Raw genomic sequence first — 20,964 nt, 5'->3', positions numbered from 1 at the left:
AAATCATTTCAAACCTTAATATTGAAGTTTGAGTTGATATACAACCTTCATAACACCTATCTTATCTTTATAGATCTTGAATGAGGCGATGATCTGTATCTTAAGGTAACTCATGGCATCCCTGCGTGCCCAATTAGATACCTAAAACCAAAGTCCTTTCGACACGCAACGGAGAGCCATCCAATGGGCATAGTGGGGTTGATCGAGGGGCCCGGTGCCTCACTGGGGCTCAAAGATACCCACCGGGTGGCATTATAGTGAGTGTATCAAAACTTAAGCTTGCGGAGTTCCAATGCTGGTCTTTGCTTGCGTGCGTGATTACTGATTGGATTATCCGCAAACAGATGTACGAGACAAGAAAAATCGGTTCGCTTATTTTCTTTGAGATTTTGGATAGTCATGTGAATATATCAAGGTTCTGACACAGTCGCCTATCTATGTACATACAAGAGGTAAAATAACCTCGGGAACTAAACCTCCGTTCCCCTAATAGTATCGTGGCAGAGACTCAAAGCCAGTCCGGTCGTCTGCAAACATCTTTACCACATCTTTGGATGATCACACACCGGGAGCCACCATGAGCATGGAAGCCATTTTCTTCCAGGTCCGGTTGACCAATCGGCCACACCTCCACAGAGAAGTTTTCCGAGTCCTCTGCAGTCACCGAATCATAGATCGCAGCCACTCGACGCGCTTGCATCAGATCACCACACTCGAGGACCGTGATTCGGGCTCGGAGCTTTCGGGATAGGGTGATGATTCGACCATAGAAGATGTCCTCTAATTGACCCGAATCAGAGACCTGACCACGACGGGCGGGCGGTACTAATGCCAGTTTGGGCTCAAAGTGCCGAACGCTGCGCGCCGTTGTGCCATCCCAAAAATCAGACGGGGAGATATAGGGTGGATTTGAGATGAGTAGGTCGCATGCAGGCAGGCCTTGGTCGAGTAACACGGCCTCGACCGTCGGGATGCCATGCCCACCATCCCCGAGCACATCCGCGAGACGGAACCGCACGTCTGCAGATGCACGGTCCGTCAAGAAGCCGCGTTCAAGATTATGGGTCAGGTTCGTGCGTGCGAGCTGCAACGCCGTGGGACTGATGTCGATGCCTATAACCCGTAACTGTTCGATATGCGGTGCCAGAAGCGCATGCAGCAGCAGGGCGATGCAGCCCGTTCCGGTACAGAGATCGAGAACGCTCAGAGACTTGGTCATCGAGGCCTCTGTAGCCCGGCGGATCAACTTAGCCGCCTGGAAGGTATATGCCTCAGTTTCGGGCCTACGAACAGTTAGACAGGTGACACTGCGGGTGAGGGGTAGGCAGACCTAGGGATCAACACGCCCCGTTTGCACAAGATTTCCAAGTCGCCGAAGGGCTGGTCGCCGAGAATATACTGCAGGGGGAATCCTCTCGATCGCGCCCGACACATGGACCTCAGCCGCGTGGCCCATCCGGGAGCCGGGCCATCGCGGAGGGCGCGCTCCCGTAACCAGCGCAGCTCATTGCGGGCGGATTCGAGGGTGCGGCACTCCTTGAGTAGCATCGACAGCAAGGGACTTTCCCGAGCCACCGTGGTGAGCAAAGAGGGCGGCAGGCGCGGCATTATTGGCGCGCTCGCCTGCGTGGTGGAGGAGCAGCGGGAGGTGGATTTACGGGAAATCGGGTTTACAAAATAATCAGAAATAATTCAATCAGATGGAAGAAAACCCGATCACGCCTGTATACACATCACGACATCAAAGAATATACCAAAAAGAAAAACAAGGAAAGAAAAAATCTACAATGCTAATAGATAGCCTGCGCCTATGAGCCCTAGCGCCAAAGGGTTCGGCATACCGGTTGGCACGGTCGCCGCGTTGCTCGTCAGCGAACCGAGGCTGCCCGATCCCTGCGGCTGCCCCAGACGAGCTCCGGAACCTTCGACCGACACGGTGGTCACCGGGTGTGCCACCGCGGTCGCGCTGGGAACCGCGTCGTCGCCGGTGCCAATCTCCAGGACGTTCCCACCGGTGGTGTTGAAGCGGGTATTGGCCAACGAGATCTCATTGTTGGCAAGGTCATAGACCACGTACGCGCTCCGCAGAAACGTGTCCCCCAGGACACACGTGCTGTCGCCCGCGGGGACGATGCCGAACATGCATGCGCTCTTCCCATTCGAGAAGTGCAGGTCCTCCCCGGTATCTATGACCAACTCCTGGATACCGACATTGATTGTCGGGGACGAGAAAGTGTAGGTAAAGGTGATGTCGTCCTCGGCCATGCTGCACGGAACATATCCCACGCCATCGGAGGGCTCATACAGCACGTCCAATTGTTCATAGATATCCCGGACGATCGCCGTGGGGAGGTAGGTGAGTGAGCTTCCCGAGTCCAGCAAGACGGCCGCGGGCAATGCGTTGGACGAGTAGCTGTGGTGGCCCGAGGAATTTTTCACCCCGACCCCCGTGAGCGCAATGACGAACTCGGCGTAGATCCCGCCGACCTTTTGGATCGGGAGGGTCTCGAGTGTGCCCTGGAACTTCTCGGTGTTGACGCCGCCGAACAGGATGGAGCCAGTGTTGGCGTCCAGGTCGTTCAGCCACAGACTGTAGGCACTCGACTTAATCAAACCCTTCTGGACCATTGCCATGGGCAGATTGGCGTAGGCCGATTGGCCATTGCGGCCGACCTGGACCTCGTTGGCGGGATAACCGATGCCTAGGACGCCCTCTGTTCCACCGATATCAGCTGCGCGCGCACGTCAGAGGGGCGTGGAACAATTACGTACCTGCTGATCCGGACTTGAGGCCCACACCAAACTGGAAGTCCTTGAGCGTAGCACCCCCAATGTGCAGGGTATCGGTGACATAATCGCCGACGGCGCCCGAGCCGTCGGCATAGCTGATGTTAAAATCATCGGAGACGAGCGCGTAGGATGAGGACGAGCTGGGATTGTAGGTGCCGGACCCGGTGGCCTTGCAAGGGTCACCCTGAGACTTGCAGAGGGCGGAGGAGGGTGTATTGCACCACAGATCGCTGCTGCCGGTATCGATCACCAGGCGCAGGTCCTGTTGGGGAGTGCCCAGCGAGACATTGCAGTAGTAGAGCGTGCCCTCGTTGAGCAAGGTCTCGCTGACGGTCAGATCGCGCTTGCGACGGGCTCTGTCTCTGGCGACGGGGTCTGCGACGTGCTTGCGTTGAATATCGAGCGAGACGACTGCGGGTGAATCTCGTTGTACGAGGTGCAGACCGCCTAGGGCGGGCAGCGCAAGGGACAGCAGCAGTACATTCCTCATGGCGATCATTCCGATGAGTGAGGAGGAGCCATGAAGGATCAGGAACACTATTAGAAGAATTATTAAGTACAGTGGATTGGATGAACGAGTGATTGGCGTCACCACTGTGGGCCGCGAAGGAGCTGACGCGGAAGTTCGCCGCCGTCTTTGGTTTAGGCTGCGACTTTACTATTAATACTACGTACGTCAGTCACAATCCCACGGCCGCGCGGACGCTTCGCATCGTCTCCTCCGTGTGGTCCTGGGCCGCCTGCGCCCCCATCTGTGCGATCGTGTCCACCGACGCTGGGTTTGCCACGAGAGCCGCGTAGCCTTCCCGGATGTGGCGCAGATGATGCGTAATCTGCCCTGCCACTTGTTCCTTCAGCGCCCGCAGGCTGGCACTTTTGTATTCCCGCACAATCGTCTCACACGGTCGCTCCTCGAAGTGGCTGAGAATCTCGATCAAGTTGGACACCCCCGGGCGCTGCACCGGGTCGTACGTGATGGTCGCCTCCGAATCCGTGAGCGCGACCTTGACCTTCTTGTGGATTGTGGCCGGGTCATCCGTGAGAAGGATGCGCGATCGCTCGTCCGCATGCGACTTGGACATCTTAACCGTTGGTTCCTTGAGCGACATAACCCGTTTCGCCGGAGCTGGCTGGGTTAGTAGTGGACTTGGTTCGGTCGCAGCGAGGCGGACTCACAGATGACGGCCTCGGGGATCGGGAAGATCGGCCCATATAGGTGATTAAAACTGTTTGCCGTGTATCGGGAGAACTCCAGGTGCTGCTTCTGGTCCTCGCCAACCGGAACATGTGTAGCCCTAGGTCTGTCAGCCAGGGACGTAAGTCATCAAAAGCTCGCGGGCACGGTACCTGTGGACGAGGATGTCGGCGGCTTGGAGGACAGGGTAGGAGAAGAGACCGAGACGTAGCTGTTGCCGTGCGGCAGAATGGTCGAGCGTTGTATCTTCAGGCAGCTGGAGCTTGCTCTGGACCGGGGTCAATTCAACTCATGCCCATCGCTCTGTGATGGCTCACCTTCCACTGGGTCATGCGCGACAGGTAGCCCATCGACGCGACGGTGCTCAGAATCCACATCAGCTCGGTATGCGCCGGGACCTATAGGGGGAAGCCGTCAGTCAAAGAGCAATTGCTGCCGGGAATCCATGACCAACCGCAGACTGGTAGAAAATGGTAGAGCGCTTGGGGTCTAAGCCGACGGCCAGCAGGGTTGCAAATGCCTCGGTCCTCCATCGCCGCAGCTGGTCCGGGTTTTGCGGGACAGTCAAGGCGTGGAGGTCGACAATGGAGAAAAACAGCTTGGTCTGCGGATCTGCATCTTGCTGAAGCTTCACCCATTGCCGGAGGGCGCCTAGGTAGTTGCCAAGGTGTGGCACCCCCGTGGGTTGAATGCCGGAGAAGATGATCGGTTCGCGGTTGGCGCTGGAGCTGCTCGATCGGTGGCCGGTCCGGGGCGCAATAGAGAGCCCAGAGCGCGTAGTCACGAGCAGGGGCCTAGTCGGGATGATGCCATGGCGACAGATGGTGGTCCGCATCTCGGTCGGACCATTGAAGGAACGCGACGCGGGAAACAAAATCTCGAGCCCGAGACACTGGGTCACGTGCCGCATACACAGGATGTACAGTTTCATACGGTTTGATTCTGTTGTCAAATGCTCTCGTTCGGAGTCTGGGGGTGAGGGTGATAGCATGCTAAAATACAGGAAGCCGGGAAGGCTTTAGAGGATGGAGGGGAAAGGCACAAGGCCACTATAGACACGGGGGCTAAAGAAGCATCCATCTAGATGTCTCGGCGCTCCTTGAATCGATTATCCAAGTTGTCGAATATGGTGTTGACACGGTCTGCAGAGCTGCCTTTGCGCATGCCAAACTGCGCAAGGTCCGCTCCGAGGGACTTTTCAATCTCAGCCACCGATGCATCCATCGCTTTGCCAACTTCTATTCCATAATTAGTGCATGCGCAACCACGGGACCAGATAGGACCCAAAAAGAAAACAACATACCAAGGCTCTCGTTTTCCCAAACATTTGCCTTCATGCCCACCCCGTAAAACGCGTGTTTTCGGAGAAAGGCGAGCCACGCTTCGACGGCTTGCAGATCGCCATCTTTGATTTGAATTAGCCGGCGAAGGGTAATCCGTTCAAAGTTCTCCTGGCTCTTCTTGTGAACAAAGTTGCTCCGCGGCACGGTCCAGCGCTCGACGATGCGCGGTAGGGGGATGGGACCGGAGACCGGCAAGTTGAGGTAGTAGGCGGCGCGAATTGCAAAATCCGCATAAAACTCGAGATTCCGGACGCTATATGATCGCAATTGAAGGTCACAGACCGGAAGACCGTGTTCCGGCCGCCTCCGTAGCGGCCGCAGATAGATCGCCTGTACACTTCGCGGCAATCGTGTATTCTCACCAAGCGCCCCTAATCGGTCCGCCCTAGGATGTAGCGGTCAGCAATTGCCGTCTAGCTGATTGGCAACAAAGGACTCACCATTCTTTCACGGGTTGTTCAACGGGCTGCTCTGTTTCCGCCGACCTGGATGAATTTTGATCAGTGACCCATCTCATCACACGGGATGCAATTGGATCATCATACTGAATAGCGGAGCTTGGTGGTACTTCCACTGGAGGGATTGTCTGCTGTTGTGATTGAGATGGGCTGGGATGGGTTGGGGATGATAGCGGACGCAAGGAGCCAGGCACCTAGGCAGATGTCAGCACGGAGGACTTTCCATCATGGTGTGAAAAAAAAAACCACTACCTTGAGGCTCCTGGCAGTCCGGGCCACGGAGCGGACTGGAAGGGCGAACATAGTTGGCGATGAGCAGGGAAAGAAGGCAAGTCGGCCAGTTTTCGGTGGGTTTTCTGCCGGGTCGTTCACCGCCTGACCGTCCAGGGTTTTTAGGCTGCGCAACCAGGGTTGTTGGGGATTTGTATAGATCGGGTGTATACCTAGTAGGTAGTTAGGTGGATACCAGGTAGATATATATTATATCGTGAAAGAGTAATAAACTAATGCGGCATTGATTTGTCCGCAGCGGTGGTTAGATAACCCTAAACTAAACTATATAATGTCCCCGATCACTTCCCGGCGGGGCACAAGTCTCTTCCTCCACCCATTCATCACCCGCAGCGATGTCTATTTTTGAGCGAGCGACGGAAGCCGTGTCTTTTCTGACACAAAAATTGCCGCACGACTTCCCGCGTCCTCGGGTGGCCATCGTCTGCGGATCAGGCCTCGGCGGTCTCGCCGATACCATTCAGGACGAGCCGCGGGCCGAATTCGACTATGCCACCATCCCTCATTTCTCGCAGTCGACGGTGGCAGGGCATGCTGGCAAGCTGGTATTCGGGCTGCTAGGTCCAATTCCCGCCGTGTTGATGCTGGGCCGCCTACAGTAAGCCCGGTGCAGAGAATTCGGGTTGTCGAGGGCTAACCAGCGCAGTTACTACGAGGGCCATGCCATCGACCAAGTGACATTCCCCGTCCGAGTGTTCAAATTGCTCGGCGTGGACACAATCGTGTGTGAGTTTCCGTTCCAACCTAGAAAGGGCTTACATCTAACCTGGGACAGTGACCAATGCCGCGGGGGGCCTCAACCCCGACTACGCCGTGGGAGATATTGTACTGCTCAACGATGTAGGATTGATTGTCTACACTGTAACAGATACTTGCTAACGATTCAACACAGCATCTATTTATGGCGGGACTGGCAGGCGCCCACCCATTAAGAGGGCCCAACGCAGCTGAATTTGGGGTTCGCTTCCCACCACTATCCGATGCCTACGACCTGGAACTTCGTCGCCACGCGCACCAGGCCTGGAAAACCGTCATGGCCTTGGGGGCCACCCGTAAACTGCACGAAGGCGTCTATGCGTTCGTCGCGGGTCCCAGGTGGGAAGCACCGACATGATTCATGTGCCCCAAACTGACATCCCCGCAGTTACGAGACCCGAGCAGAAAGCCGTATGCTTCGCATGCTGGGGGCTGATGTGGTGGGAATGTCGACGGTGCCAGAGCTCGTCGTTGCTCGGCATTGCGGTATCCGAGTGCTTGCCCTCAGTCTGGTGACCAACAACGTTGTGTTGACACCCGTCCCCCAGGGGGACGAGGAGCGGCTTCAAGGCAAAGCGGCTGGAGAACTGAGCGCCATTCTGGAAGAAGGCAAGGCAGGCCATGAGGAGGTTCTTGAGGCTGGTCGTGCCGCCGCAGTCGACATGCAGGTAAAACACCACTCCTGTTTTTTGAATGTTGTAGATACCAGGGCTGACCTTCTGTGGTAGAAATTGGTGGTGCAAGCCCTCTTGAATGTCTTTGGCCACGCTTGAAGAAGCAGAGAACTTTGAGTAGCAAGGCTCACGCCACGTCGGACGCCGTCCATTAACAGAACAGACATCTGCCATGGAAGATAATCAGGCACGATCGACACCCGAGGCATTGCCCGATATGCGAGAAGACTGTTGGAAAGCCTCTGGATCGCATGCCGCAACTGCCACAGCTGGCCGTGGAGGATTGGCCGTCATCCCTGGTTTGGTTTGCAATTCCACAATGATAGATACCTTGTCCTCACTTGTTCTTTCGGCTCCTCTTTGCCTGTAGGTTCTTGTAGAAAGACTTCTTTCCACTCTGTTTCGTGTGCTGGATGTCCTGATACTTGGATGCAAAGCGCCTGTTCTGCCGCTCCAGCGCCATGGTCTCCTCGACAAAAGTCTTCTTTCGGTCCTTCTTTGCAATGCGGCCACTGAAGAACTCCGTTGGGCCCTCAATGATGGTCCCCACCTGAGAAAACTCGGGTGGCTTGGCCTTGCCATTTTCCTTCTTGTAATGCCGTTTGGGGTCCAACACGGAACGCATGCGAAGGAGCTGAAGATCCCTCCTGAGTTCGGCAGTCAACTCCGTCTTGGGCAGATTGAACCAACTGGGCCCAGCTGTAGGTTTGTCCTTTTTAAGCAACGGCTGTCAGCAGAGGATCGAAGGTATTTCACAACACAGACCAATGGCAGAAAGCAAGGATTAAATGCTCAGAGTAACTATGAAATGATAAAGCTCTCACTGGTGCAGCACAGCCCAAAACGGACTGGTTACGCCGCATCAAGCGCTAACGCGTGGGAATAAAATTTCCTCATAGCAATGGGGGGAAGGGGGAGGAGGAACAAGGGAAGATGTGCACTCACTTTGCTGGGCTGCTTCGTCGCTACCGAGCGCAAGGAGACCGACAGGGCTTTTTGTTTGGGATCGACGAGATGGGCCGGATGAATTGTGACGATCTCGTCATCCTCGCGGACATACGGTTCGAGAGAAGGTCCCGATGAGAGCTTGGGTAACCTAGTAGGCCGTTAGACTTGAGCTCTGGTGTGCATTGGCTCGGTCAAACATACCGTTGAGGGGTAGACGTCTGCACGGGGCCTCGCAGACGGGTCTCTGCCTCAAGGAGCAGCTGTTGAATCTGATCGTCGGTCAAATCGACCTCGGAATCCGCCATGTTGTGGGTTGACAAAAGAGAAAGAAGAAAATCATCCACTCGATGTTTTTTTCAGCTTCGGATCGGACCAACCTTTGCGCCGGGACTAATACACGTGACCGAAAACACGTGACCCAGTTCGTTGGCAGTGGGGGGTAGCTACAAGAGTAGAATAATAATGTACGGCTACGTAGTTACCTACTTGACTAGGACAAAGGTACCTACATGGAATAATATACTCGACGATATTCTGATTCATTACGATTGATCTCCCTGGTCACCCTCCATCGTGAGTTGTGCCGCAAACGTCAGAACGGCTGACTCGGCCTTGGCGCGAACGCGACATCCCAGCCTCTTCTCTCTCTCTCCTCTCCCGCTCTCCTTTCCATCGGCATCAGCCCCATTCTTCACCCTCTTTGTATTATGGATCAAGCTCCCCCGGGCGCACCGCAGCAGCAGGGCAGACAGCCCCAGCCCCAGCAGCCCTACAACATCGAGCCCGGTGGTCATTATGGTACGTTCTCCGCGCCGGGACCCAAACTACGCGCGCACGGTTTATCTCGAGCTCGTAACTGACCGTATCTGCAGGTGCCTGTGCCCAGGTACGATTTAACTGACCCTTGAATCTGTCGGTCTCTTGCTCGAAATGTAGCTAACGCGGCTCCATTCACTCTAGCTTGCCAGTACAGGATACGCGCCGCTCGCCGAACTGTATACCGGCACCTGGGCTAACGTAGGTTTCCCATCCCCCAATTCCAAGCGACTAGTTCATAATCTAACAATACTAGGTGAATCAAGGTCTCACAGGGCAGGCCCGTGATATCTTGACGACGTATTGGCAACATGTCATCAGCCACTTGGAAAACGAGAACCACGACTACAAGATCCACCAGCTGCCGCTGGCGCGTATAAAGAAAGTGATGAAGGCGGATCCAGACGTGAAAATGATCTCTGCTGAGGCGCCCATTCTCTTCGCCAAAGGCTGCGATATCTTCATCACCGAGCTGGCGATGCGCGCGTGGATCCACGCAGAGGACAATAAGCGGCGCACCCTGCAGCGGTCCGACATTGCGGCGGCTCTCTCCAAGTCCGATATGTTCGATTTCTTGATCGACATCGTCCCACGCGAGGAGGCGACCTCCCATGCCAAGCGCTCGAGCCAGGCTGCGGGTCCATCGGCGGGTGCAGCCGGCCAAATGCCGCCGCAGCATGGTGTGCAGCCACACCAGCACATGGGCCCCGCGGATTACGGCTCTCTCGGTCAACACGCCCTCGCTCAGGACCAAGAATACCGTCCGCAGCAAGCAATGTACGGTGGAGCCGATCCTACGGCAGCGTATGGACAGCCGCAGCAACAAATGTTTGAGGGGATGTATGCCTATCCGCATATGCCTCCGCAGCAGGTACGTGAACCTAGAAGCCCTCACACGCCAGGCAGTTTCCTCCTCTCAATGGAGGGGCTAACGTGATTCAGTGAGTGCTTCATGCCGTGCATGTTTCGACACTCACCTTAGTTTACGAATGGAGGTGCTTGAAAGGCGAATGTTTTTGTGTTTCTTTTTCTTTTGGAATTTTGCGAGGCAAGGGCAACCGGATACCAATGATTGTTGGATAGGGGATTCTGCTACATTTCTTTCACGGACTTCGCCGAGGGTTCATTTTGATTACTGAAGATGACCGCAAATCATATGCCATGTGTATTCAAAGGCTACATAATCTACCACACTATGGCTTACAATAGCTTGTAAATTCATCACGTCTTCTTTCCGAACCGGGACGATATGGTGGCAAACTTATCCGCCTTGGATGGGGCTTGGACTGTCCGGGTAAGCCTAACGAAGTAGAGTTAGTAGATTGAACCCGAGAGACAATGAGGATTTTGCAGGCCGTACTTTTCCAACAAAAGAGGCCCTTGCATGGCATCGACTCGTCCGTATTTCTTGTTTCGCGTCGAGATATCGTAAAACTCGTCAGTATTCTCCGCTTGCATCAGTTGCACCGTCTGCTGCAACTCGTCAAGGTTTTCGCGAAGGATAGGCACCCCAAGGCTGTCCACGAATTGAGCAAGATGCTCAAAATCCTTGGCTAACGCGGCAACGCCGTTGGGGTTGATCTTCTTCACATCTGGGGAAAGTGGTTGCACCTGAAGAGCCCATCAGCATTGTTTGTTGTGCGGACATCATATAGCCACTCACCAGAATCATATTTGCCGCATGGCTGAGCGCATCAAAATAGATGAGCTCTTTGATCTCTGTAGGCAGACCAAGCAATGTGGAGTTCATGATATTAGACAGGAACCGAGTCAAGGTTTGCATGTAATTGCTAGGTTCTGTTGGAGGCGTGGGAGACATCCATTCATATTCTGCGGTCTCAATGAGGTCGTCAATTTTGGAGTTGACTACCTCAAAAATACGCTTCTCGGCCGTTTTCTTGTTATTCCGGAATTTCTCTGTTGCTCGCAGAGATATTGAAGAGCCGGTTGAATTCTGTGAACGCGCTGCCGCCAGCAGCAGCTCAAGTTCACGACAAGCCAGCTCAAAATGCTCCAGATTGATGAGGATCTGAACGATCTGACCTAGATACTGCGAGGAAAGTCGGTCCACTAGGGTATCACAGACCTTCCGCGAAAGGAGATCGTCCAAGGCCTGCTCGGTTAGCGATGCTCGTTCACGCGGGTCCACTGCTCGATTAACTCACCTCCTTCAAGGTCTCATCGATGACATTCGGATGCGAAAACTCGTCATTGGCGAAAAAATAGAACTGGTTCAGGAAATTTCGGATGTCGATGCAGCACAGGGGGTACATCTGCGAGAATGGTAAAACACATGGGAACCTATAGACTCTATCAGTCGCAGTCGAGGACCACCCAAAAGGTTTCTGGGACGTACTGATGCTCGTCGCGTGGCTTTTCAGGGCTGTACCAGCTCACATTGAGCACCTTGTCAAATTCCTCCGGGGTCTGTATCGGCATGGGCATATAGTCGTCGGTCGATACGATCTAGTAGGACATGTGAGCAAATGAAACAGGCAATTGACCGAAGCAGCCGTACCTCCTGGAAGTCATCGCTAAACCGCTTCTTCAGCAGCTCCGAGTACTTCTCAAAGAGAGTGAGTAGGAATTCATCAAAAGCCCTCACAGGGTAATTCCATGTCTGCTCGCTTTGTCAGTGATCCAGTCATAAGTCGATTAGGGAGACAGAGGCACAGAGGCACCGACATCCATCGTTTGCATGAATAATGCAATCAAGTTTTTGATCTTCAAAATGTTTTCTGCATTGTCGACCTCATGGAGCGCCTTGGAAATCAGAGCGATGGCGTTTTGGCACATCGAATCCCAGAGTTCTTCAATCTAATCAATCGGTCGAATACTCGGTTAGAAAATTCCTCCACGCGCGTTGGAAACTGGGTAATAGGGAACCCTACGTCGACGGACGATCTCAGGTCCGGCACTCTTTTCATTGTCGCCCGCTCTACAATGGCAAACCCCGCCATTTCTTCGAGGAGATTGTGTAGACCAGCGCCGTCTTCGTCGATCAGGGTGATCGTGGAAGGAACTAGTAGATCTTTTTGGCGCCGCCGAGTATTAGCGTACTCGATGCGAAATTTGTCCATCTGTCCTAGGGACTGGTGGATATGCAAGCATTCAAATAGCGGGTTAAAGGGAACCTGCAGCACATCATTGTGCAATAGGTCGTATTCCTCGTCTTCATCCGACACGAGCTCGATGGGAGAATTCAGCTTGAAGTGCTCCAAGTATGGCATTTTCTCCGCTCGTTGTTTGTGCCTTGTTTTCCGCTGGTTGGTGTGATAAAGTGCAATCTCTCCCAGATACTGGGACATTTCCCGAATCCTGTAGAGCCAGGTATTCAAATCCGACATGACCGCTTCCGCAATGGCTCGTTGCATGGCCGGTACCGAACGCTGAATCATGACCGCGATCTTATACTGCGTCACCCCTTTCAGGTGCACGTTCTGCAGCTCCTCCAGTGCACGAAGGGCGGCATAGTGATTCTTCCTCGCGAGCAGATCATGGACTTGATTGGCAAGGCGCAGCACTTCCAGACAATCTTGGATGGCACGGGATGTCTCGTCAATGTTCTGGCGATGACCGCGCGACTCCACGAGAGCCTTCTTCTGTTCGGCGAGTCGCTCAGTGCTCGTCTGGATGGACTGATTGAGGTCCAGGATCTCCGCTGTCAGGCTGACGGTGCCTTCGCGAATCCGAAGGAGGGAGTTGACCGACGAGACGAACTCCTGATGGTTGGTGTTGCAGATGCTCTCGATCTCGGCCTCCTTGTCACTTGCGAAGCGCGATAGTGTCTGTAGCAGTTGTGGTGTACGGTTTCCAATACTGTACTCTCGGATGGACGGAATTAGCTGGTCTAGATAGTCTGTATCGGACGGCGAGATGATAATCTGTCGCGGAAGCCCGGGTCAGCACTGTTCTAGGGAAACCTTCAGCAGATTCTCGAGCCCACCTGGTTCAAGACATGAGGCTCATTGCGAGCAGGAGCCACAGAAGGCATGATTATGCAGCAGCTTCATCCGCAGGTCGAGTCCTCCCACTAGATGAGTGGCGTGTTGTCCTGCAGCTCGTGCCCTCGAGCTGGCATGTTGACGCGGAAGAAAGATGATCCGAGGCCATGGAGATAATCACGTGGACAACCTTGACCTAACGTCAGGCCTTGGGAGGTAGATCAGAAAGCATTTCCCTCTAGCACACTCACAACTGCTTCATTCGAGATGGCAAAACTCTGCTGTACTATGAAATGAGAAGATGTAGCCTCCACAGTTGTTGGTAGTAGGTATTTGTCTCACCTGGGGAGACAATGAAGCAACCTTGATTCCTTGCCATTCCTTGCCGGCAAACTTGCACCAACCTCTCTGTCTTTGTGATCAACGCTCCACCGGCCTGACCCAATTTGTTTTTAATGCACTCCATGTCCTCTATAGGCTACCAGAATTCTAAAGTTTGAACAGAATGGCACTTTTCATGCACTATCTCAGCTGGTTTATCCACAGCATCTCAATAAAAGATATTCTGGGATATTCTGGGAGACAGTGCCTTGGCTCAAGCATCTCTATATTTCCTTTCCTACTGACCAACGAGCTGATTTTGGATGCCATAATTACTTGAAAATTCAGTGAATCTATTTTACTCTACTGGCTCTCTACCATCATGTATTCTCCTGGCCTTTCTACTCCTCTGGGACCCTCTGCCTATTCTGCGCATGCTTTTCGAGCGTGCCAGGAGGGAAGTTCTCCCCAGGCAGAAGAAATTCTGCTAGACGGCTGATTTCGTTCTGATTTCGCTGGGATCGTCGGGACTTTCATTCACCGTCGCCCGGATTACACCAGTCACACGCTCAGCATCTTGGTGGCAGCGCGGATCACACGGCCAAATCGAGCTACACCATTTGCCGACGACTCTCAACGCCGAGGGCGCCGAGAGAATCCAGCGTAACATTGTGCGAAACAGTGAATGAAGATGAGGCCCAGCATAAATTCAGCGCCTCTCTCATTCATTCATTGTTCATCCTTCTGCACACCTTTCATCTCTTCCCACAATCTTGAGCCTCGTCATTCCCTTGTGCGGTACCATTTTCACACCCTCATCCTCTTTCTGTTTCTTGTCCGTTGCCATGGACAGCTCTATGAAGAGCCCAGCGCCTGGGTTGCCTCAGCTGACACAGGCAACTCCAGCTATGCAGCTGGCAGCTTTTACCCCGGCTACTTTCCGCCAGGGGATGGTGGAGCTCCAGCCTGGAACCGGATTCCCAAACTTGTAAGGCGACCCCACCTCACCTTTGTGACTTGGGTACATGGATTGATTTGTGCCTAGAACTAATCGGGACCCATTCATGGGCAAGGTCGCGGCCTCCTGTGGACAGGGCCGAGCTTCGCGCTTCAAGTTCGGGGTGCGGGCTGGGGAGGCCTTGGTTTCTCCGATCCAATACGGCGAAATCGAGTCTGGTGTTCTGCGGGCGGCGAACCCCGTGCATGAGCTTCTTGGGATTCGAGAGGGTGCCAAATCCTTCGAGGACAAGAAGAATCTGACCTTCGAACGCCGCCACCGCGCTTTTTGTGTAGAGAACATCCTCAACTTGGCAACCTTGGAGCTGGCAACCTTTTTCCAGGTAAGGGATCCGAGAACGACGTGCATGCGAGACATGACCCGCCTAACTTCAGCAGAATGACGAGTTTCCTTCTGTGGTCGGACCAGACCTCGCGGATCTTCCGGAATATCAGAGGATCTACATTGCCTTCAAGGACTGCCGTGATGCGAAGAGCGCCATGGACAAGATTGGTCGCCAGCAGCCGGAGTGGCGTGTGACCCCTCTGACCGCGAAGGAGTACGCAAAAGCTGTTTATGGACACTCCCACGTTGGTTCCGTGTCTGACTTTGATGGCCAAATCAACGCCATCATCTATCATGATCCAGCGCACACTGGCCTGGATGCTGATGGTGTTTCTAAAACTCTCCGATTTATCCTTGGACATGCTGGTGATATCCACACACTTCGACCTCAGGAGGTTCGGCACTCGCACATTCATGAGTTCTTGGTGGAGTTTTCAAGCTCTCAGGCGGCAGAGAACGCAATTCGGGCGTTCGATTGTTTCATGTACCAGGTACGTTGTTTGGCCTTGCGCTGAGTTAAATTCAGTCTGATGCCATTCAGGGATGTGTTCTTGAACTGAATCCTCACAAACCGGACCTTGATCGCCCTCGCCCTCGCTCTGGGGCAAACTCATTCTCGCGCGCTGACGTTCCGTATCGCCGCGGCGGTCGCGCTCGCAATGTGATTACTCCAACTGGCCACACCCCATACACGCCTGCAGCGTTCGAGGATGACAACTTCGGAAAATCTCCATCGCACCGACACGGCAAGCACCAGGCTCAGATCGTCAATATTGAGAACATCCGCCTTGGAATTGACACCAGAACTACTGTAAGTAATTATTTCGACCCGATTCAATGATTGTTCTGAGATGTCGACTTCTCCAGGTGATGCTCCGGAATATCCCTAACAGGATGACCCAGGTATGACTGATATCATGATTGAGAAACTTGAAGGAGCACTTATCGTCAATTTGAAGGCAATTCTGAAGCGTATTCTGGACCAGACTTCCTTCGGGAAGTTCGATTTCATGTACCTGCGCATGGGTAAGTGTCTGTCCACGATTCTTGAGCCTCGACAGAATGCTGACTTTGTGATATAGATTTCAGCAATGGCTGCAAGTAAGATATCGCTCACTTAGCGGCTGATACGCTGGATTAACTGTGTTTCTTTAGCGTTGGCTATGCATTTGTCAATTTCCCAGATGTAACAACCCCGCTCTTCTCTTCTTTCAATAATTCAAGCTGACGATGTATAGCCCATGGACATCGTGGAGGTGCGTTCTCTGAACCCATATTGATCTCACAGGTGCCCGTCATGGATCTCGCAGATTGTACTGACTTTCTTTCTAGTTTCTGGAAGCCCGGGCTGGCCGACAGTGGTATGTGGGCCATTTTTATCTCGCAAAATGACTGGGCTGACATGGGATGCTACAGGGACCTCTATTCCAGCGACAAGATCGCTGAAATCAGCTACGCAAGTGAGTTGTCTCTTTTGTATGGACTGCAATGCTTTGCTGACAGTGATAACAGCTTTCCAAGGCAAGGGGGAGCTGGTGAACAAGTTCCGCAACAGCTCGGTCATGCTGGTCGAGTCTGCTTATCGTCCGAAGGTGGATTCAGGTCGTTTTCGTCCCAAGTGGTGCCGGTGCTGATGCTATCTAGATCTTTGCTATTGGAACGGGGCCCCAGGCGGGCAACGAGGTTGAATTCCCTCGCCCGAACGATCCGGTTAAGCTTCGACGTAGCATCGCCAATTCAAACAATAACGGTATGAATTTACACCCTTTTCTCCTGGGGCTAATGAGAAGCTGCTGATTGATTGTATCACAGGCCTGTACGGCCCTCGCCCCTCGTCCCGTCGCTCAGCTGAAACTGGCGGCCACCGCGATGGCATGATCACTCCATCAAAGCGAGTCGACTTTGAACACCGCGTTGGCTCTAATCGCTCCGGACATGGAGGAACTTGGGATATGCCCTTGGGCCGTCGCGGACATAGTTCCTGATTGGTGACTGAGGATTGTTCGGAGAACCACTCACTCACCAGCTTTTCTGGTTAGGTGGATTGCTCATGATTTGATGAATGATCTGGTTTGATGATTTTCTGGTGGTGATCTGGCGTCTGATATCTTCCTTTTTTTTATCCTTTTTCTGTTTCGCCCGGCTGTACTTGGTGTCTGGGGATGATCTGGCTGGCTGACGACCGTCTGACCCTCTTTTGGGAACGGATGGATGATGGCAGGCCAGATGGGGCCCTTTGACTGCCGATATTTTCTCTTTTTCGCTCTTTTGCTTCAATGCTGCTTTGCTGTTCTGTTTTTATTTTCTCTCTCCTTGTAGTCGTACTTGAGTAGTTGGATGGTTGAAGTGGATGACAAAAAGATCGATCCACCGCCCAACTACTCCAATCTCCAAACTCCGAATTCTTCCTTCCCCGCGACAGGATCGGTGGCTTGCCTCGACTGTGATACGTAACTGTTTTCGCATCCCCATCATGGACGCCACGGAGATCCGCGCGGTGAATTCGATGCTGCATTTGGTTTTTCATCGCAATAAGAACCAGCATCAACGCGCCAAGTGGTGGAAGTGGTTGTCGGTTTTAAAGCGCACCACCTTGGATCTGGCCCAATCGCTCGATGGAGCACGTCTCAACGCAGTCGAATCTCACCGCCAGCATCTGGCTACGCATTTGATTCCGAGATGCTATCTGTATGTTGATCAGGCGCCAGACGCCCGCCTCCAGCGAGGCTCCAAAAGCATGCTGACTCCATTCCTAGCGCTTTTTCCACTGTCGTGGCCGACAATCAATTCTCTGCGCTCGGTATTGTGCTCATGGCTACTCTAGCGCGCCTTGTAAAGGCGGCGGGGATCAATTTGGGACGGCCTACAGCGACCCGGATGAAGAAAAACCTCCAAAAATCGACCTCTATTACACCTGTGGAGGACTTGGGTGAGCGGATTCGCCGTGGGGGTGACAACCAGGGACAAGCTAAGGGTCGCGCGCCCTGTGATTCCAAAATTGACGGGCAAGGGGATTCGGCTGAGTCTACCGATGGTCCTACCAGAAAGACGAAGACCAAAACCAAAACTAAGAAACGGAAGAACGCCATCGATGACTTGTTCAGTAGTCTATTATAAGTTCTACCAACCTGTCCTAACTCCAAGGGGAAAGCGGCGGTTATCTATCAGAGATCCTGCGGCCCAAGGCAATTATTTGGATCGCAGATGAGCGAGCCCTATTCCCCCCACTAAATTGATCGCAATATGGTTGAGCGTGGCCCAGGCCATGGTATATAGGAATTTGGGGGAAAACACGGTCCAGATGAAGAGATGGGTTCGCAGGGCGGTACAGGCGGCCATGACAGAGATCACCGACATGGCAACTTGGAAGGTCAGCAGCGCGGCGTGATCTTGCTGCGCAACCGGCGCTTCGTCCGGACGAAGAAGATGGCTAGCGGACACCCACCAGATTGGGCCAGCCCAATTGCCAGTGAACGTCAGGACCCCAACGAGCAGTACGCTGTAGCTGCCGATGCCGTTATATGCATTCGAAAGATCGACGGAAGAGATGGCATTTGAGCCGCCGAACGCAAAGAAGGTCATGTACTGCGCAATCAGGGTCGTGATGGTCACTTCCAGCTCAGTCAGGCTGAAGGAAGAGAGAAAAACGACTTGGATACGGAAGACGAGAAACACGGGAATATTGGTGGCTCGGGATTGAGTCATCAGGAGCAGCGAGAGAGCCTCGTGGAGGAGCTTGTTTGGAGCTCGTGCATCTGCTGTTCGATCTCGGCTGAGAAGTGCCGGCAGGACCAAGCATGCTAGCCCAAAGAATACGAGTCGGGCGTGCAACACCAGTGACAAGCCGGTTGGATATGCCGCCACAACACGGGAGAGGAACGAACCCTCTAGCAGCTCGGGTGAGTCCGATGCGACAAAGTTTAGCTTGAAACCAAAGGCCAGGATTATCAATACTATTGCGCCAAGCCGGGCCAGAATGGAGCGCGGCACACGCCACAGGAGATGGATCCCCGAATCGGCATACGTGAAAATCACCAAGCTCCACAAAACATTGGGATGCTGCGGGAGGAAGGTTCGAGCGATGTCTGGCTCGGCAGCGAATTTTTGTCCAGTCTGATTCCACCGTCTCAGAAACCGTTGGCAAAGAAGAAGCCCCGGTCCAGCACACTGGGCCATCCAGGGTGACCATTGCCGGCACGATTTGGGCCGGATGTGTAAATAGAAAATCCATCCGGAACATATCCAGTACCAGAATTGCTGTTCCTCCTCCACATAACTGCTGGCAAACATCATTAGTCCGTAGCCCACGATAAGAAACACCAAAAAAACCCCAGAATGCTTTGAGCGCGCACACGCGACATAAGTGGCCGGAAGAACCAGCAGCGCTGCGACCGCCACGGTCAAGAGGCCGAGAGAGAGCCGAGAGACGTCATAATTGCTGGCTGTGCTGCTCATTACCTCCTGGGCAATCTTTAAGAACTGCATCAAAGCCGATTCGGTCACTGTATGCGAGTCACTGGTGTCCGTGTTCCTCTGTAGCAGCTGCTGGGCTCGAGACCAAGCGCATTGCGCGCCTGCAATGCCCGAATCAGCCCCAGAGGAACAGCTAAATGCGGCATCTTTGGCATCAAACGCGTAGCCGGGAAAGGTGGCCTTCACTGTGTTCAATAGTTGATTCGCGTTTCGAGACAGGACCTCAAGCTTTTGGGACCCTGTTACCAAGTCAATCTGGGCTGTCTCCGGTTGGGCTCGATGAATACATACCGTGATCCCACATGTCAAGAAACTCCGGAATGAACACCCCTAGGTTATTCAAGGGGATCGGAAGCCCAAGAAGCCCTGCAAGAGTCGGGGTGATATCCGCTTGCTCGACCGTCCGGTAGTACTGTAGATCAGCGAATGCCTCCACGGGGCTCTCAGCATGGGACCCCAGGGCCTCGAGCTTGGGCGAGATGAACAGCAATGCCGGTGATGTTTCGCCTGCCGATGATCCGCCATGGTTTCCAGCGTCGTTCATTCCGTGGTCGCCGCACAGGACGAACAACGTGGACTGAAGGTGCGGTTTCTGCTGCATTGAGTCATAGATCTCGGCCACAATGGCGTCCATCTCGTGCTGTTTCCCGAGCATAAAGGGACTAGAACTAGGTCAGGAAACCGGGAAATTTGGGTTGAATGAGGGCCTACCTTCGAGGCCCTGACTTGTGCCCGATATGATCCAGGCCCAAATAATGCATGATCAAGGCGGACCAGTCACTCTCTGCCAGTTCGCGGGGAACATGACGGGTGACATTATGGTCTACCTCGGTGAAATCCTGCAAGACTCAGCATGGATATGGTGGCATTAGCTAATGTTTAACTGACCGACACGAAGAAACTGGTTGTCCCATCGGCACGGTCAAACATGCCTGGAAAGAGCTTCAGCCAGGTATCATCTCCGTACATGACCAGACGGTCCCCCCTCGCCTTCAACTGGGCCAGCCAGGTATCTTGGTAGGCGAGGGTCGACGAGGTATCCGACTCGGCGATGTTGAGAATGACGTCGAGGAACGAGGGCACAGAGCCGGTGGTCATGGCCTTTAGGCGGGGCATGGTGACTGTCGGCGAACTGGCATGAGCTGTGAATGGCAGCGCCGCGCCAGATCGGATCAGGCTGTGGGATGTCCGATTAATTCATCTGCCAGCTCTCCTTGAGGGGGATCGAAGGGAGCTGCCCACCTCTGCGTAAACAAGAACCCGGAGCCATTGGCGTAGACAAAGTCACTGTCCGTCAGAATTAGCTCCGAGCTCTGCCTGATATTCATCCACGATACCTCCGCAATGCATCCACCACCATGAAAATGACCTTGTCAAATGGCGCTGCGGGAGGCGCATCGTCTTCCCACTTGGCTAGACCGGGCAATAGTGGCTTATAGGGGAAGAAGCCAGATGAGAAGGCGAGTAGGCCCAGAGGCACCAGGAGATTAGCGACCAGAGTGGCCCAGCGGCTAGGAAAGACCGCCATTGCTGTTGGTCGAGTCTCGGGAGGAGGAACAACAAACGTTGAGGAGATAGATACATGCGCCACACCGCCTTCACGATCTACAAGA

At 53.7% G+C, this 20,964-nt stretch overlaps 13 protein-coding genes across 13 annotated transcripts; 4 read left to right on the top strand and 9 right to left on the bottom strand.

Moving 5' to 3' along the window:
• Positions 1-508: 508 nt before the first annotated feature.
• On the bottom strand, positions 509-1,219 carry N7510_005596 (uncharacterized protein; the record flags this gene model as incomplete). The annotated part of the gene is made up of 1 exon (XM_056977522.1): positions 509-1,219. One exon carries the CDS (start codon positions 1,217-1,219, stop codon positions 509-511), a length of 711 nt encoding a protein of 236 aa, XP_056833554.1.
• A 74-nt stretch (positions 1,220-1,293) lies between these two features.
• N7510_005595 (uncharacterized protein) lies at positions 1,294-1,608 on the bottom strand (the record flags this gene model as incomplete). The annotated part of the gene is made up of 1 exon (XM_056977521.1): positions 1,294-1,608. The coding sequence occupies one exon, from the start codon at positions 1,606-1,608 to the stop codon at positions 1,294-1,296; it is 315 nt and encodes a 104-aa protein (XP_056833553.1).
• A 174-nt stretch (positions 1,609-1,782) lies between these two features.
• N7510_005594 (pepsin-like aspartic protease) lies at positions 1,783-3,280 on the bottom strand (the record flags this gene model as incomplete). The annotated part of the gene is made up of 2 exons (XM_056977520.1): positions 1,783-2,714; positions 2,773-3,280. The coding sequence occupies 2 exons, from the start codon at positions 3,278-3,280 to the stop codon at positions 1,783-1,785; spliced, it is 1,440 nt and encodes a 479-aa protein (XP_056833552.1).
• Positions 3,281-3,470: 190 nt separating this feature from the next.
• Positions 3,471-3,872, bottom strand: N7510_005593 (uncharacterized protein; the record flags this gene model as incomplete). The annotated part of the gene is made up of 1 exon (XM_056977519.1): positions 3,471-3,872. The coding sequence occupies one exon, from the start codon at positions 3,870-3,872 to the stop codon at positions 3,471-3,473; it is 402 nt and encodes a 133-aa protein (XP_056833551.1).
• Positions 3,873-3,925: 53 nt separating this feature from the next.
• Positions 3,926-4,976, bottom strand: N7510_005592 (tryptophan--tRNA ligase; the record flags this gene model as incomplete). Its single annotated transcript, XM_056977518.1, has 3 exons — positions 3,926-4,085; positions 4,138-4,273; positions 4,436-4,976. 3 exons carry the CDS (start codon positions 4,974-4,976, stop codon positions 3,926-3,928), a joined length of 837 nt encoding a protein of 278 aa, XP_056833550.1.
• Positions 4,977-5,065: 89 nt separating this feature from the next.
• On the bottom strand, positions 5,066-6,089 carry N7510_005591 (mitochondrial 37S ribosomal protein uS10m; the record flags this gene model as incomplete). The annotated part of the gene is made up of 4 exons (XM_056977517.1): positions 5,066-5,223; positions 5,289-5,713; positions 5,769-5,980; positions 6,039-6,089. 4 exons carry the CDS (start codon positions 6,087-6,089, stop codon positions 5,066-5,068), a joined length of 846 nt encoding a protein of 281 aa, XP_056833549.1.
• Positions 6,090-6,382: 293 nt separating this feature from the next.
• Positions 6,383-7,606, top strand: N7510_005590 (purine-nucleoside phosphorylase; the record flags this gene model as incomplete). Its single annotated transcript, XM_056977516.1, has 6 exons — positions 6,383-6,675; positions 6,724-6,803; positions 6,853-6,917; positions 6,970-7,172; positions 7,222-7,501; positions 7,562-7,606. Coding segments are annotated over 6 exons (966 nt in total), but the record flags the coding sequence as incomplete, so codon positions are not given.
• Positions 7,607-7,844: 238 nt separating this feature from the next.
• On the bottom strand, positions 7,845-8,760 carry N7510_005589 (Fcf2 domain-containing protein; the record flags this gene model as incomplete). Its single annotated transcript, XM_056977515.1, has 3 exons — positions 7,845-8,219; positions 8,453-8,603; positions 8,657-8,760. 3 exons carry the CDS (start codon positions 8,758-8,760, stop codon positions 7,845-7,847), a joined length of 630 nt encoding a protein of 209 aa, XP_056833547.1.
• Positions 8,761-9,162: 402 nt separating this feature from the next.
• hapE (CCAAT-binding factor complex subunit HapE) lies at positions 9,163-10,274 on the top strand (the record flags this gene model as incomplete). The annotated part of the gene is made up of 4 exons (XM_056977514.1): positions 9,163-9,253; positions 9,429-9,472; positions 9,528-10,142; positions 10,254-10,274. 4 exons carry the CDS (start codon positions 9,163-9,165, stop codon positions 10,272-10,274), a joined length of 771 nt encoding a protein of 256 aa, XP_056833546.1.
• Positions 10,275-10,492: 218 nt separating this feature from the next.
• On the bottom strand, positions 10,493-13,265 carry N7510_005587 (Rab GTPase-binding exocyst subunit SEC15; the record flags this gene model as incomplete). The annotated part of the gene is made up of 9 exons (XM_056977513.1): positions 10,493-10,571; positions 10,632-10,882; positions 10,935-11,384; positions 11,437-11,572; positions 11,628-11,737; positions 11,790-11,891; positions 11,945-12,088; positions 12,163-13,155; positions 13,218-13,265. 9 exons carry the CDS (start codon positions 13,263-13,265, stop codon positions 10,493-10,495), a joined length of 2,313 nt encoding a protein of 770 aa, XP_056833545.1.
• Positions 13,266-14,444: 1,179 nt separating this feature from the next.
• Positions 14,445-16,863, top strand: N7510_005586 (putative meiosis protein MEI2; the record flags this gene model as incomplete). The annotated part of the gene is made up of 13 exons (XM_056977512.1): positions 14,445-14,524; positions 14,582-14,876; positions 14,932-15,369; positions 15,420-15,689; positions 15,772-15,904; positions 15,961-15,979; positions 16,034-16,064; positions 16,117-16,134; positions 16,211-16,239; positions 16,295-16,338; positions 16,391-16,470; positions 16,523-16,628; positions 16,691-16,863. 13 exons carry the CDS (start codon positions 14,445-14,447, stop codon positions 16,861-16,863), a joined length of 1,716 nt encoding a protein of 571 aa, XP_056833544.1.
• A 488-nt stretch (positions 16,864-17,351) lies between these two features.
• On the top strand, positions 17,352-17,995 carry N7510_005585 (uncharacterized protein; the record flags this gene model as incomplete). The annotated part of the gene is made up of 2 exons (XM_056977511.1): positions 17,352-17,566; positions 17,635-17,995. 2 exons carry the CDS (start codon positions 17,352-17,354, stop codon positions 17,993-17,995), a joined length of 576 nt encoding a protein of 191 aa, XP_056833543.1.
• A 72-nt stretch (positions 17,996-18,067) lies between these two features.
• Positions 18,068-20,879, bottom strand: las21 (mannose-ethanolamine phosphotransferase LAS21; the record flags this gene model as incomplete). Its single annotated transcript, XM_056977510.1, has 6 exons — positions 18,068-19,590; positions 19,643-20,013; positions 20,063-20,190; positions 20,240-20,528; positions 20,594-20,638; positions 20,689-20,879. 6 exons carry the CDS (start codon positions 20,877-20,879, stop codon positions 18,068-18,070), a joined length of 2,547 nt encoding a protein of 848 aa, XP_056833542.1.
• Between the last annotated feature and the right edge of the window lie 85 nt (positions 20,880-20,964).

Source organism: Penicillium lagena, assembly GCF_028827675.1.
Source record: "Penicillium lagena strain IBT 129212 chromosome Unknown utg000003l_segment0_segment0, whole genome shotgun sequence".
NCBI classification, from domain to species: Eukaryota; Fungi; Ascomycota; class Eurotiomycetes; order Eurotiales; family Aspergillaceae; genus Penicillium; species Penicillium lagena.
The sequence above is the reverse complement of the archived record's forward strand: the minus strand, read 5'-3'. Positions and strand labels throughout refer to the sequence as shown.